This window comes from Suricata suricatta, chromosome 8 (genome assembly GCF_006229205.1).
Source record: "Suricata suricatta isolate VVHF042 chromosome 8, meerkat_22Aug2017_6uvM2_HiC, whole genome shotgun sequence".
Lineage (NCBI taxonomy): Eukaryota > Metazoa > Chordata > Mammalia > Carnivora > Herpestidae > Suricata > Suricata suricatta.
Window position 1 is genome coordinate 36159196 of NC_043707.1, and position 15048 is coordinate 36174243.

Consider the following 15048-nt stretch of genomic DNA (forward strand, 5'->3'; position numbering starts at 1 on the left):
CTCCCGCCCCCCCCCCCAGGTCCTAACGGAGCCTCCTCACCCCCGAGGTCCTAGCAGAGTGCTCACAGCAGAGCGAGCCAGCAAAGCCCACACTTTGGGACACGTGCACACCCGGGAAATGCTTGGCGGAGATACCACGTGACCGTGTCACACAAGTGTCACAGATGTCCGCAAGCTGCGGACACCGACACGGACGAGCATAGCCCGCTTGCCTCCGTCCGCCGAGCTCAGCCCTGGTGATGGCAGGAGGGGCAGCGGCCCCGAGACCGGTACTGACCAGGTGGTCGTGAGAGGTTCTGGGCAGCGGTGGCCCATGGGTGCGCACCAGCTAGATAAGGATGAGGCTCACCATGTTCTGTCCTGGGACAGCCAAAGAAAACACCCACCGCTTTGGGGGAAGGTGTGGCACATGTAGCAGAGACCCCGGATTCATTCACTCTATAGGAGACCCTGGATTCGGCCATGGTACTGGAGACCCCCGAACGGTTCACCCTAGGGGAGACCCTGGATTCCTTCGCTGTAGTGCAGACCCTGGACTGTTGCACCTTGGCACGAAGATCAGCTCTGAGCTCCCTGGCAGCCAAGACAAATAGAGAAACCCATGAAGGACCCAGCCGCCCACTCATCATGGGGAGTCCCATGAGCCCCGAGAGGACCGTAGCTTGGGCGCTTGTCCTCTGTGGGCAGCGGTCGGGACCTGCGCCCGGAGGTGCTTGGCCGAGGGAGCCCCTCCGCTGACCAGCAGCCGGTGTTCCCTCTCCCTGCTCTGCCCCCGCAGGGTACCGGAAGCTGCTGAAGGACATGGAGGACGGCCTGATCACGTCTGGGGACTCTTTCTACATCCGGCTGAACCTGAACATCTCCAGCCAGCTGGACGCCTGCTCCATGTCCCTGAAGTGTGACGACGTGGTGCACGTCCGTGACACCATGTACCAGGACAGGCACGAGTGGCTGTGTGCGCGGGTCGACCCATTCACGGACTATGACCTGGATGTGGGCACCATTCCCAGCTACAGCCGGTGAGGCCATGGCCTGCACAGGGGTGGGGCTGCCGGGCAGCCGAGGGGCTCACAGGGGCTCTCTGCCCGCTGACCACCAAGGCCTGCCCGTCCCTCCTCCTCCTGGAAGCCTCCTCGTCTCCCCAGAGATGTTGCTTCACTAATGCCTGGGACGCCCTCTCCCAGCCCTCGCTGTGGAGTGGGGGGCTCTTGGTTTTATGGCCCCTTGCCGGTCATTGCTCTTCTGTGGGCCACCTCCATGACACCCTTCCGTAATTACGTAGCGGTGGCGCGTCAGCCTTCCTCCGGCTACACGCGGCGGGAGCTGGGAGGCCCCTTAGACTCTAACGCTGCTGCTCGGCCAGCCCTCGGAGGTCAGCATCAGTATCCTCGATCTACAGGTGGGGAAACCATGGCCAGAGGAGCGACCTTGCCACCGCCAGCACAGGCTGCAGGATCCACACCCAGTGCTGGGTTTCCCATCCTCCCTGGGGGAGCCCCTGCCCCGGGGGGCACACGGGAGGCTGGCGCCAGCCTCACCAGGCCTTGCCCTAACATTCTGCCCGCCTCCCATCCCCCCAGAGCCCAGCAGCTCCTCCTTGTCAAGCTGCAGCGCCTGATGCACCGGGGCAGCCGGGAGGAAGTGGACGGCACTCACCACACCCTGAGGGCGCTCCGGGTAGGTCACCAGCAGTCTTTCTGGCATCACACCACCCCCCCCCCGGCCTCGTTTCCGGAGGCCTGACACATGGGAGCCACTAACGTCATCAGGGCGATGATGACAGGGCCTCGGTACCTTGGGAATGGGACAGTCCCCTCCAGAAGGAGCCCTGCCCTCAGGGACCTCCCCCGGCTGGGCTGGGTGGCGGGGCAGCCCTTCCTCTGTGTCTCGGGACTCCTCTTACCCACCAAGCTCATTCCGCATCTGGAAGGCTCTGATTCCACGCCTGGCACGGCCCCTCCCCTTAGCACCGAGGGGGCTTGAGGACATGTCTGCGGTTCTCAGCAGCCTTCCTGGGCTCACGTGTCCTGCTGAGCCCAGTGGGTCTGACCTGCTGCTAACTGATTTCAGAACACCCTACAGCCTGAGGAGCCAGTTTCCACCAGTGACCCCCGCGTCAGTCCCCGCCTCTCTCGGGCAAGTTTCCTCTTCGGCCAACTCCTCCAGGTAAGGTTCTCCAGAGCGCCGACCAACTTGGCGACTTGGCGGTCACATTTTGCCGTGGCTCTGCCCTCCTGCCTCTGAGAAGACTTTTTCAAAGTAGTGCTTTGTGTCTGTATAGCACTTGCAGCCTCTCGCAGCACCTCCCGTCTCCCTCCGCATTTTATCCTCACGGTGACAGGCCAGGGGACAGTCTACCCCTGTTGGAAGCAGCCCCGCTTTCATGTGGGACTCACAGCTAAGAGAATTTAAACAAGTTAGCTATGAGAGAAAAATCAGAATGTTAGAAGAAAACAAATATCGCACATGTCCAGGTCAGTGAAGCCCCTCAGACTGAGCAGTACATTTATCTCTGAGCATCCTGGTAGCCGAGGAGAAAAGTGAAACTACTTTTTAAATCTTACCTGACCACAGATACATTGTGGTTATTTGGGACCAGAAAAAATTTATCTATTGTACTTAAGTCTATAATAATTTTTTTTGCATAAATCATTAAACAAGGGACAGTGATGAGCATAGTAGGTGATATCTTCAGAAGCGATTTCACATAAACACAGCAAGCATTCTGTGCTGAGCTAAGTGAGTAATGTTAAGGGATGGTCCCAGGAGAATGTTCTGGGGCCCCTGTGGAACTGGTGTGTCACTCCACTGCTCTGTCTTGGTGTTGGAACATAGGAACTGCAGAGAAGTGGTTAGTGGCGTAACCCAGAAACCGGGTAGCATGTAGACAGGTTCCAGAAAGATGTGGAGGTGGAAGGGAACCCTAGCGAGTCTGAGTGACTCCTGATGGTGAGACCACACGAGACCACCCATCATTGCCTACATGTCATGGAAGTCAGAAACCTTGAACATGTCTAGGCAGCTTACCCAAGGCCAGCCGACCACAGAGCCAGGCTGAGACCTCAGCTCCCTGGATTTGCCTCCCTGCTGAAGGAGGGTGCAGACAGACTCAGGGTAGCCCAGGGAATACGGCGGGAACTTAGATTCTGTGTCCACCCCTGAGCATCCCTTTCCACCCTCCAAGGCTCCACTGTGAATTGTACAAAGGTGCAGGCACCCCCAGAGGACTTGGGGACACCCAGGGAGTGCCCACTGTTGGGCAGTGAGTTGTCCACACAGGCTGTGTGGGGGCAGTCCTGCCGGCGGGGCTCCTTGCCAGGGACCTCCCCCCGTGGCTCCCCCAGAATGCACTGGGGCTTGCCCAAGGGCTCCGGGGACCAGGCCTCCCCACCTGCACCCCAGCCCTCGGCAGGCTTCGCGCCCAGCCAGGGAGGAGAGAGTGGGCGTCTGTCTGCTTAGTCCCCTCTCGGCCTGCTCAATAACTGCCGTTTCTACGGCGGGGGAATGACTGACCCTGGCCCCCCAGAGCAGAGCTGGGGTCCAAGCAGAGGTCTTCCGGTGCCCGGGTTTAGGCAGCTTGGTCTGGCTCGAAGCACAGGCCATCCATCTGTCCTCCAGTTCGTGAGCAGGTCCGAAAACAAGTACAAGAGGATGAACAGCAACGAGCGAGTCCGCATCGTCTCAGGAAGCCCCCTGGGGAGCCTGGCCCGCTCCTCGCTGGACGCTGCCAAGCTCCTGACCGACAAGCAGGAAGGTAGGTGCTGGCCGCTGGCCCCTCCCCACCTCCTGCTGGCCCCTCCCCACCTCCTGCTGGCCCCTCCCCACCTCCTGCTGGCCTGGCGGCTGCAGAGGTCCAAACAAATCATGTGGGTCCCTGCCAGGGGAGTGGGACAGCTGCTCCCTCGAAAGAGGGGTTCTACCCACAGAGGAGCTTCGGGGGGACCTGCCTGGCCTTGGCTGGGGGGGACGCACAGACTCCCAGGGTGGCATCCTGCCGGGCCCACCCCTAACGAATGCTCGCCTTAGTTGGTTGGAGCCCAGATGCCCGTGTTAATTGCAGCTGTTTGCTGTAAAGCATTCACTTATTGATTCCTTTCCCCGCTGCCTGCTTCTTGCCATTTATCAAGCTGGCCAGGAGGTCGCCGGCCACGGCCCCGTGTGGAAGGGCCTGCTGATGGCCAGCCAGCCCTCCTGCTGTCCTCTGGGGCCAGGCTGGCCTGGGCACTAATGGTTAGAGGACCTGGGCTCCCATGCAGACCGGCCCTTCGGATGGCCAGGTCAGGGCATGAAACATAAGACGCCAATTTCTGGGAGGGACGGGTTCCTCGAGCTGCCCAGGGCGAGGCTCTGCTCTGCTTCCCCCAGGCTGGCCAGAGAGACTCTAGAAGGTGGGAGGCCATGTCACTCCCTGCCTCCGGCCCTGCTGGCTTCCCAGAGCTCCTGACAGGAGCCCAACCCCTGCTCAGCCGCCCCTGCCCTGGCATCGGCTCCGGTGGCCCCACACACTCCTTATGCTCCCCCGCCCCTCCGCCCAGGTGGCCCTTGTCCAGCTCTCCTCGCCTGGCTCCCTCTCTGAGCACCGCCCCAGTCCCTGGTGTCCTCAGAGAAGCTGTCCCTGCTCGTCCGGCTGCCCCCTCTGCCAGAGCTGAGCGTCACTGCCCAGAGTGCAGAGCGCAGCTCGTCACTCTTACCTGCCCCCTGCCACCCACCCCTTGAATGCAAGCACAGGGCAGCGGGGCCGTGGCCTCAGCTCCTGTGGGTCACCTCATAAATATTCGTGCTGGCCGGCAGGCAAGCCGAGGTGTCACAGCCAGCCCTTGCCTGTGCCCTCCAGAGCTGGACCCGGAGAGCGAGCTCAGCAAGAACCTCAGCCTGATCCCCTACAGCCTGGTGCGTGCCTTCTACTGTGAGCACCGCCGGCCCGTCCTCTTCACGCCCACCATGCTGGCCAAGGCACTGGTCCAGAAGCTGCTCAACTCGGGGGGCGCCATGGAGTTCACCATGTGCAAACCAGGTGAGTGCCCTCCGCCGCTGCCCGTCCAGCAGGTGGTCCTGCCCGGCCTGGGGTGCACAGGGAGGGAGGGTCTCGGGCCCTCTCAGAGTTCAGCATGGCGGCAGAGCTGGGGAAGCAGGCATCCCTTCACCATTCACACTGAGGGCTCAGGGCAAAGGTCCCACAGGTCAGGAGACGGGACTCGGGGTCCCTGCTCTGAGCCCTAAGTTAAGAGGCAAGCCACCCACCACCAGGGCCTCCGTGTCCTGGCTGCGGCTGGGGGACCCTGGTCACATGCCCCTCGCACAGAGCCAAGCCCTGTCCTTTGCAAGCTGCACTCGTCCTCAGCGCCGTCTGCAGTTATACCACGGGCACCCCGTCTCAACCGTCCTGCGTCCCCTGGGGGTTTTTTTAGTTCTAATATAGTTGTAATATACAATGTACCACATTGACCATTTAGTGTCTCGTTCAGGGGTATTAAGTACATTTATCTCCAGAAACTTTTTCATCTTCCCAAACTGAAACTCGGCCCCTGTTACTGACCGCCGCCCACCGTTGTCTGTCTCTGTGAGTCCGACTCCCATGACTTCACGTAAGGGGAGTCACACAGAATCTGTCCTTCTGCCCTTGGCTCGTGTCACCCAGCATCACATCCTCAAGGTCCACGTGTGTGGTCGCAGGTGCCAGCGCGGCCCCCGTCTTCGCAGCCCACACTGTCCACGGCGTTTATCCGTCAGCCATGGGCAGACATGTGGGTCGCTTCCACCTCTTGGCTGCTGTCAACCCTGCTGTTCATGAATATGGCTGAGCGAGCGGCTCTTCAGGCCCCTGCTTCTGGCTCTCTGGGGGACGGACCCGGACACGGGGCTGCTGGCTCCCGTGGCAATTCTATGTTTTTCCTTCCATTTTGTCTGGGTTTTGAGCTGCTGCCCTCACGTGCACAGCGGCCGGCACCCAGGCCCCAGTTCCCCCCGCCTCACCCACGCTTGTTATTTTCTGTGCTGACAGCCCCACGGAGGTGAGGAAGGGGCGTCAAGGTTAGGAGTCAGTCCTCCGAGGTACCGTGTACATATGTACATACGTTAAGCATGCAGTGTTGTAAGCGTCTGCACCCCGTGACCCCAGCCACTGCCAGGAGACAGAACGGTGCCCCTCCACCCCCTGCCCCGAGCACTGTGAATGTGCAATGTGCGAAAACACGTTGGTTTTCATTTCCTAGACTTCTCTGTAAGTGGGGCCATTTACATCTGAACCCTTCACCCACGTCGGGTTCCAGAGCTCCATCTCGACCACTCTGTCTCCTCACCTGCAAAACTAGTATAATGGTGGCCACGTCTCCTGGAAGTGAGGGGCTTACGAGTAGGGCCGAGGCCGCCCCCGGGCTAAGCCGGCCTGGGTTCCAGGCCCTCAGCCCCCCGTGTAGAGCAGGCAGGGCAGCGACCTGGGTGCCTCACCTCACTGAGCACCAGCTCCTGCAGCCACCGTGACACCCACCTCCCCTCTCAGTAGAGGTGCGTGCCTCCGGGCCCTCCCACAGCCAGCTCTCGGTGCAGGAAGTTTTCACAGGTGTGCATCCCCCTTGCCCCTCTCGGGCCTCACTGCCTGGGGGCCTCACACCCCCCCAGGGAGGCTCTGGGGAGAGCATGTCTCTCCTGCCTGAGGTGCCTACACTTGTTAGCCAGCTCCCTGGTGATCTGAAATCCCACTTAGCCACCAGGAACCCTGCAGCTGTGCCCCGTCTTCCTCTCGGTGCTTTCTTATCCAAGGGGTTGTAGGCACTGTGGGCAGGGGGGCTGTAGCTGCCTTCGCCCCCCAAAACCACCCACAGACCTGCAGCGCCTCCCCGCTGGCTCTTCCCTGGATCCTTTCCAACTCCCTTCCCGTGCATCCTGGAGTATAGGCACTGAACCCGGGCTAGTGTGGGCTCCCCCGGCAGCCTGGGCTTACTCGGGAACTCCAGGCCTGATCTGACTCCATTATCCTGCTTTCATAAACAGAGAACCTGAGGTCAAGAGATTAACGGTATGTTGGGGGTCACCCGGCAAGTGAATGGGGTCTCCAGTACATATCTCCTCCTCCAGGAAGCCTGCCTGCTCCCCTCTTCCCTCCGTTCCTCCTCACTTCTGCCACAATAAGTAGCCCCTTGCTGCACCTACTAAATTGTTGCATAACTTTCTGTATCTCACGTTCTTCCTAGCTGTGTCACATCAAGTACAACCACAGCTGTATTTTTATCCTATTTTTATTCTAAAGCCTGACTCTTAGTAGATTTTCAATAAATATTAAATTTCAATAAAAATTAACTTAATGGATGGGTGGATGAATGGAGGGATGGGGGTGGGGGAATGGATGAATGCCTAAATGGATGCGTGGGTGGAGGGGTGGAGAGGTAGATGAATGGATGGTTGGATGGATGGATAGATGGGTGAGCTGGTGGATAAGTAGTTGGGTGGGTGGGTGGGTGGGTAGATGGATAAGTTGTTGGTTGGTTGGTAGGATGGCTGGTTGGATGGGTGGCACATGGATGATTAATGGATGGATGGATGGACGGATGGATGGACGGACGGATGGATGGATGGCTAGCTAGATGACTGGACGGATGATGGTTTGGATGGGTGGATAGGTGGGTGGGTGGATGGATAGATGGATGGATGACTGGATGGATGGCTGGTTGGATGGGTGGATAGGTGGATGGATAGATGGATGGATGGACGGACGGATGGATGGATGGATGAGTAAAGCAGGAAATCCTTCATGATAGGCAGTTCACCAGTACTGCACCTTAGTGCCTGAGCTACTTTGTCCATTGAAACTTAATGCTGAAAATTTACTAAGCAGCTCTTCTGGGGCTGCTGCAGGAAGTATAAGGAACTATGACCTTGACCCTGCCCTTGAGAAGCCTCACAGTCTAGCAGAGGAGCTGTGGTTCATTCAAATGGCCAGAAGGGATCAACATGGAGTTCTGCTGAGTCCAGAGAGGGGAGGTTTGTGCTGCCCTCGGGACTGGCCCTCTGTCCACAGATGTTGTCACCAGAGATGAGTTCCTCAGGAAGCAGAAGACAGAGACTATCATCTACTCCCGAGAGAAGAACCCCAACACTTTTGAATGCATCGTTCCCGCCAACATTGAAGCCGTGGCCGCCAAGGTGAGGTGGGGCCCCTTATCTTTGTGAGGCTGCCTCGGCCACGCACAAGGACGGGGTGCGAAGTCACTTTCTCCTCCCTGCGAGCAAACCTCCTTCCCTTCTTTCCTCATCTGCCCGGTGCTGCCTCTCCACACGCCCTCGTTCTCCAGGCTCTGATGTGCACATTTATATGTTGAAGCCACTCTCTATTCCCAGGGGCTCCCTGGTGCTAGCACTCCAGTTCGCATTGTCTAGGGCTGTGTGTGCCCAGCCGTGATAACAGGGGCCAGAGATAGAGGGAGCGCATGTCAGGGCGAGAGACAGGGAGGGCGAGTGGGCAATAGGAGTCATGTTCACCTCGGGAGGGAAAATGGAGCAGGAGAAGGGTTGTTGGCAGCCACGCAGGAGAGGAGAGGTGTCTGCACACAATCTAGAGCCTTCCGGAGCTAGGCAATGTGATCCTTATCCGCCCCTGTCTCGTTCTAGGACCTTCAGAGAGCAAAGCTTATCAGTTGAGTGCCACCTCAGCACCTGGGGGTCATCTCTGCAGTGGGCGGGGACCCTGGATGGGGGAGGGGGGAGCAGGAGCAGGTGCCCACCGGAGCCCCGCGTCTGCCACCCAGCCTGGCCCCACATTGTCACTCACACAGATGAATGCACCGGCGGAACTCACAGCCTGGGGCCACTCGTTCGGTTTTAAGTCTGGGCCACGGCAGTTGAAGGAATTCAGATGTTGGAGTAAATTGAATGTGGGTGTGCGGGGTTGTCACCAGGAAGGTGGCTCTGTGGTGCTCTGTGCCGTTGGGGGGGTCTGGGCGGGAAGCAAGGGCAGTGACCGGAAGGAGCACAGGGCAGGGGCGCGGTCAGCTTGTGAAGATTCACTGAGCCTGACACTTAGGGGCGCATGCAGTTTTTACATCCATGTTCGATTTCAGTGCAAAAGGTTTGGGCCTTTGGGGGTTCATTTATTTTTGACGTGACCCTTTGAGAAAACAGAGATTGTCCTTCAGAAGCAATGAGCTCAGGGATGCCTGGGAATCCTTCCTGAGAACCCTTGCCTGTACTCCCAAGGTCATCCAGCCCCATCTCGCCTTTCCGGTATTTTCCTCCCTTGCCTGGTACCAAGAATGCCTTCGCGAGGGGCCGGGGAGTGGCAGGCACTCTTGAAGCTGACTTTGAGTTTTACCTTAAAAGTCATCACCCACCAGATTCGCCTTGGGTCACTCCCTGGTGCAGCTGGGAGCACTCGGGGCCCTTGCCCCTCCCCTGCCCCACGGGCCCTGCCCCAGCCGCCCAGCCGCCTGGAGGGACTGGGGAGCCACTGATGGGCGGCCCCTGCGATTGCAGGACAAGCACTGTCTGCTGGAGGCCAGCATCAGCTGCACCAGAGACTTGATCAAGTCCAGGATCTACCCCATCGTGCTCTTCATTCGGGTGTCAGAGAAGAACATCAAGAGGTTCAGGTAGGGCCCTGAGACAGCCCCTCCTCCCACCGCCGTGCCTGTTTAATGTGCATTTCATCGCAATTACATAAGATGGAGCATAGCACCTCCCTGCCCAATCAGCCAGCCCCAAAAATGGAGGACTTTTTAAATGCTTATTTATTTTCGAGACAAAGAAAGAGAAAAAGCCGGAAAGGGGCAGAGAGAGGGAGAAAGAGAATCCCAGCCAGGCTCCCCACTGTTGGCACAGAGCCTGACACAGGGCTCGAACCCACGAACTGTGAGATCATGACCAAGCAGAAGTTAGATGCTCAACCGACGATGTCTCCAGGGAGCCCCTAGAAGAAAATTTTTTAAGTAAACTTAAAAAAAAAGTGAAAAATTAAAAATATTTTTAAGCCCCATGTCTTGGGATTTCCACAGTGAATGGAAGAAAGGGAGCATGGCGAGGCCGTGAGCTGGAAGGTGCTGGCGCCAAGGGGACCCGGTGCGGCAGGTGGCGGGCCACGGGGCGGGCAGGGCGGCTCCCACAGCACCTCGTGTCCCCCCACAGGAAGATGCTGCCACGGCCTGAGACGGAGGAGGAGTTTCTGAGGCTGTGCCGGCTCAAGGAGAAGGAGCTGGAGGCGCTGCCCTGCCTGTACGCCACGGTGGAGGCGGACATGTGGAGCAGCGTGGAGGAGCTGCTGCGTGTGCTCAAGGACAAGATCGCCGAGGAGCAGCGCAAGACCGTCTGGGTGGACGAGGACCAGCTGTGACTTCGGGTCTGAGCACAAGGGGCCCCGTCCGCCCGGTCCCGGAGCCCTCCGGGGAGCTCTGGGCCAACGCGGCCGCGGGGACGGGCCCCGACAGCTGGCAGCCGGCCGACCTGGCAGCCGCATCGTCGGGCCATCACACGAGGGTCACGAGGCCAGCGGCCCCTCGGAAGCTGGAACAGCCGATGAATGTAACGCAGGACCGGGGTGCTGGCTGCGGGGCAGTGCCCCTGACCGTAGGGGCACCTGCCAGCCCTGGGGACACTCGACCTCCACGTTCCCAGGCAGGACAGAGTTGGGGCAGACAGGGAAGCAGCCGCACTGTTACTTCTCTCGCATTAAAATCTCTCCCATTTCCTTTTTTTCACCCTTTTTCAAAGCTCTTACTGTTGAGTCGTTTGCAGAGGGTTTCAGCGCCGGCCCCTCCGTGTCCGCAAACTGCTTCCGGGAAAGCGTGGGTCAGGCCGCACGTCTGCGCAAGGAGCAGGCAGGGCCGCTGGCCAGCGCGGTTCCCCAGGACGACCAGACTGGTGCCAGGGCTTTGGGCGTGGTCACCCCTACCCCCCTTGACGACAACACGTCCAGATTTGGGTGATACGTTATAGAGCAACTCTGAGAGGGGCCCTTCTTGGAAGGTCGCCTGTGCCCTGGACCCCAGCCCCGAGCCCAGGGCCCCTCACTCAGCCCTCTGATCCTCTGCCCGCAGCCTCACGTCGCCCTGTATGTGGGGTAAGGGTCTTCATTGGCTTTGCTCCCAGTGCCCAGGAGCTGGGTCGGGGTATGCATGCAGGGAAGTCAGGCCTCTCTCCCCAACAGAGCAAAGGCCCTGTGGCTTCTAGAACCAGTCTTCTCCCTGACCCCCTTCCTGCAGACTTTTCCCAGTATAGACCTGCCAGGGAGTAGCCAAGCCAAGCCACATCCAGCCTGGCACTGTGCTGGGGACAGGCAGGCTGGGGTTCACTGCCCGCTCTGGGTGTTCGGGGGAGCTGTAGGAGCTGGTTGGCAAACCAATACCCATACTCCCTCCCTTACTTGTTCTGGGAAACTATGTACGGCTAACAGGCCGTATCCCCCAGCCTCCCTTGCAGTCAGGGTCATTGAGGAAATGTAAGGTGACAAGGTTTGGGGGAAAGACAGCACAGACCAACTGCCCTTCCTCTAGTTTCCTGCCTGGAATACGGCTGTGATGGCTGGAGCTCCAGCAGGCACCTTGGACTTTGAGGCGACCTTGAGAATGGAAACCATATGCAGAGGATGGTGGAACAGAAAGAGAAAAGGAGTCAGCATTGCTGACGGCACTTTGGGGCCCGGGACTACCGCTTGGGTTTTGTTTACATGAGACAGAAATAAATGTATCTTATGTCACATGGTGGTCATTTTAGTCCTTGGTTACTTGGAGCCAAAAGCAGTTCTTAACAGAACAACCCTTGGCCTTAGATGCCATGGGCAGGAGTTGATCTGCTAGGTTTTTGCCATGTAGTCAAGATATAAATTATGAATAAAAGGGCTTCTGATAAATACTTCACTCTAGAAAACAAGGCTGTGTGTCCTGCAGCCTTTTTTTTTTTTTTTTAGCATTTTGACTCTTAGAAGTCAAATGAGCAGCACAAAGCCTGAGGAGGTGTGAATGGAGGGATGGGAGGTTCCTGGGGGGGGGGGGGGGCCTGGTCCCCTCGTCCGTCCGTCCGTGATGATTTGTCCCTACCCCACTGAGACCGGAGTTTGCCAGGGAGAGCAAACAAAGCGCATTCCCCCAGGATCCAGTTAGTGATGCCTCCGTTTCCGCACCAGCCCCCAGAATCAAGCCGGATGCGCTGCATCTGGAGAAACTGCGTGTCTGGAGGCCCAGCTGTGGTTATTTAGGGCCAGATAAGCCGCCCGCCTCGCGAGGAGCTTCGGGAGCTGGGAGGTCGTCCACTTCCATCTTGTAAGAGCGTTACGTTCAACTGCAAATTGTCCCCAAGCCCAGCCAATCATGTCTCCCTCCAGACACTGCGCTTCCTTGTAAAGTACTTAGAGCCAAGGGGACAGACGTGACTGGAAAAGGGTCCTGGAGTTAAAGGTCTGCTGATTTATTTATATGTATTCTATTTAACCTCAGATTCTTAGGCTTACGCAGAAAGAGCCAACCCTGCGGTTGCCGGTAATTTACAGAGGGGCGGGGGGAGACCAGGAGGGGTGAAAGGGATCCACATGGGGAACAGCACCTGGGGGCTCTTCTTCACCCCCGACTAATTTCCGCCAGGCTCCCGAAGGCAGGGCTGCGGGGCTGTGCGTCTGTTAATGAGATGGGGCCACCAGAGAGAAGGTCAGGAATGAGTCTGTGTTCTGGGTCGGTCCCTGCATGAACCCGTGAAGTCAGCAGGAGGCTGGGGCTTGGCACCCCTGGAATTGATCCACGTGAGGATTTCAAAGGAGCCCCCTGATATCATCGGCTCCAGGCTCTGATCTGCCAGCCCCACAGCCCAACACCTGGCAGCCCCGAGGCTACCTGGGAAGGAAAGCGGGGCCCACATGGGGCCGGGCGGTGGCCGGGAGACTGCCAGAACTTTCTGCACAGCCGGCTGCAGCTCGAGTTATCACACCAGAGTCTGCAAGCCATGTTTTTCCTTTGGAGCCAGCCTGGGGCTCCGGGAGGCGCCCAGGACGCACAGTGGGGTTTGCCACATGCCCAGGGCCCCCAGCTCGAGACAAGAGCCTGTGCCAGGCTGATAACACTGGTGACGGATGCTTGGTCTCCCTTCAAGGGCACCAGCCACACAGCTCGGAGCCCCGGAAGCTGCGCTATGTGTGTAAATCTATGCTTTTCTGGGGAGAAAGCCCAGGCTTCCTCAGATTCCTGAGGGGTCCTACGACCCCCGAAGGGTGAACGGCTGACGCATTTAGGCAAATGTTAACAACTGTTCCTGGAGCCCCTCCTCCTCTGTGCCAAGCACTCTCTAAATGTTCTTTTTCTTACTGGTTCCAAAACTTTTCTCCATTTCATACAGGAGGAAACGGGCTCAGAGAGGCTAAGTTGCTGGACCAAGGTCACCCAGCCGGTAAGCTGGAACTCAACCCAGGCCCGGCTGATGGGCTGACTGCAGGCCGTCCACTGCCCCTTCTGGTTCAGAGGCGGGGTCCTGGCGGCTGGTGGCATGCATCCCCGCTCTTCCAGGGCCTGATGGCTGGTGTGGGGCCAGGTCTCAGGACGGTGCGATGGAGAGGGATGTGATTTCCTCCCTCGGACTGAGGCAGCTCGCTCCCCAGTAGAGTCACCTGAGTAGATGTGGGTGTCACAGTAACAGGCCTTGCTCTGGGGGCCGGGAGGGGAGTGCGGGAAAGGACATCTCTGAGCCCTGCTGAGCCCATAAGCATGTCTATCTGCCTAGGTCGGTGTCCGGCTTCCAGCCCTGCCCACTCCCTCTCCCGGATTTGCCTCGGGCAGTCCCGCCAAGGTCAACCAAGATGTTAAGGGTGCTTGATTGGGGAGTGCAGCTCCAGGTACCTGCCCCTGAATTACCCAGAGTGCTCTGCAGGAGTTCCAACAACTTCCAGAAAGTCTGAGGGCCAGAGACCAAAGAAATCTCCAGGGGCAGATGCAGGGGGTCTCAGGGTGGCGGGGGGAGGGCTCCAGACGAGGCTGAATCTTGGTTTTCACTTTCAAGCCCCAGGAAAGCAAACTAAAAGCAACAGGAAGTGTCGTCCCCCCGACCCCCTGCTGCTCGCTGCCCCCAGCGCCTGCCCCCCACCCGTCCAGGCCAGCCCACCACCTGCCCCCCACCCGTCCAGGCCAGCCCACCACCACCCTCAGGCCAGATGTCCCTCTGGGGCGCCCAGGCTGCAGGGCTCTGGAGAAATGGGGGAAAGAGACCCTGAAAACAGTACAGACCTTGTGGGGCTGCCGCCGGGTTGAAAGAAGCCGCAGGTGGAAGACACCCGCCGGGCCCCCTACCGCCGCCTAGAGGGGCTGTCAGGGCCCGGGCTCCCCCGGAAGATGGGCTGGGCCCCCTTGGCTTTTAATCCAGAACCCTGCACCCACATCTGATAGATACCACGTCCACAACCTTCGGCTACCCACGCACATCCTCACCTCGGCCCTAGCCCCGCCCGGGGCCCTCTGCGCAGCGCACCCTTCCAGAGTCTTCGTGCACAGACAAGCGGGGTGTACCGGTGTCCCCCACCTGCTGCATGATGGCGAGCACGCACCTTGTGGCCCTGCACTTCACACCCGGGGGCTCGCCCCGTCACTCCCCACAGCCGTCCCATGTGCCCGTCTGGCCGCTCCATCATGTGCTCGCACAGCCCACAAGCCCCAGGTCAGACAGGCCTGTGGGCGTGAGGCTGCCCGTGCTGGCCTCGCTCAGCATTGGAGTCCTGGGCCCCACCCCTGGGGCTGCCCTGTGCCGCACGGCGGGGGGTGTGGTTTGGGGGGAGGTGCTGGACCCCATCCCACCCCCTCCCAATCTCTAAGGTCCACACAGGCCTGAAGCCAAATTCACCCCCTCACCCCCTCAACCTGTCCCTCCCCACCCACCCCTGACTTATCCAGAAAGCTGGGCAGTACCAGCAGGCTCTCACCTGTATCTCTGTATGTCTCTACTTCTCTCTGTCTCTCTCTCTCTCTCTCTCTCACACACACACAGTCTTCTATTTTCATCCTGTTGATTAAATTCCTTAACCCCCTACTGAATCCATTCACCCCTGTCCATCCCACTGCCGCCACACTGGTCCACTGGACCTTGCTTCTCGCT

The 15048-nt window shown here is 59.1% G+C and overlaps 1 protein-coding gene across 4 annotated transcripts in view; it reads left to right on the forward strand.

The window, feature by feature from the left end:
• Positions 1 to 11680, forward strand: part of CARD11 (caspase recruitment domain family member 11) — a 104926-nt gene extending 93246 nt beyond the window's left edge. For 3 of the 4 annotated variants that reach the window (XM_029946409.1, XM_029946408.1, XM_029946407.1), the window contains 8 exons: positions 779 to 1019; positions 1581 to 1677; positions 2071 to 2166; positions 3619 to 3754; positions 4835 to 5014; positions 8015 to 8139; positions 9466 to 9581; positions 10114 to 11680. In XM_029946409.1, coding sequence (XP_029802269.1) covers positions 779 to 1019; positions 1581 to 1677; positions 2071 to 2166; positions 3619 to 3754; positions 4835 to 5014; positions 8015 to 8139; positions 9466 to 9581; positions 10114 to 10318 — 1196 coding nt within the window. In that variant the 3' untranslated portion in view covers positions 10319 to 11680. Of the gene's footprint in view, positions 1 to 778; positions 1020 to 1580; positions 1678 to 2070; positions 2167 to 3618; positions 3755 to 4791; positions 5015 to 8014; positions 8140 to 9465; positions 9582 to 10113 lie in introns of those variants that run through there. The other variant, XM_029946410.1, reaches the window with a different exon arrangement.
• Positions 11681 to 15048: the final 3368 nt, after the last annotated feature.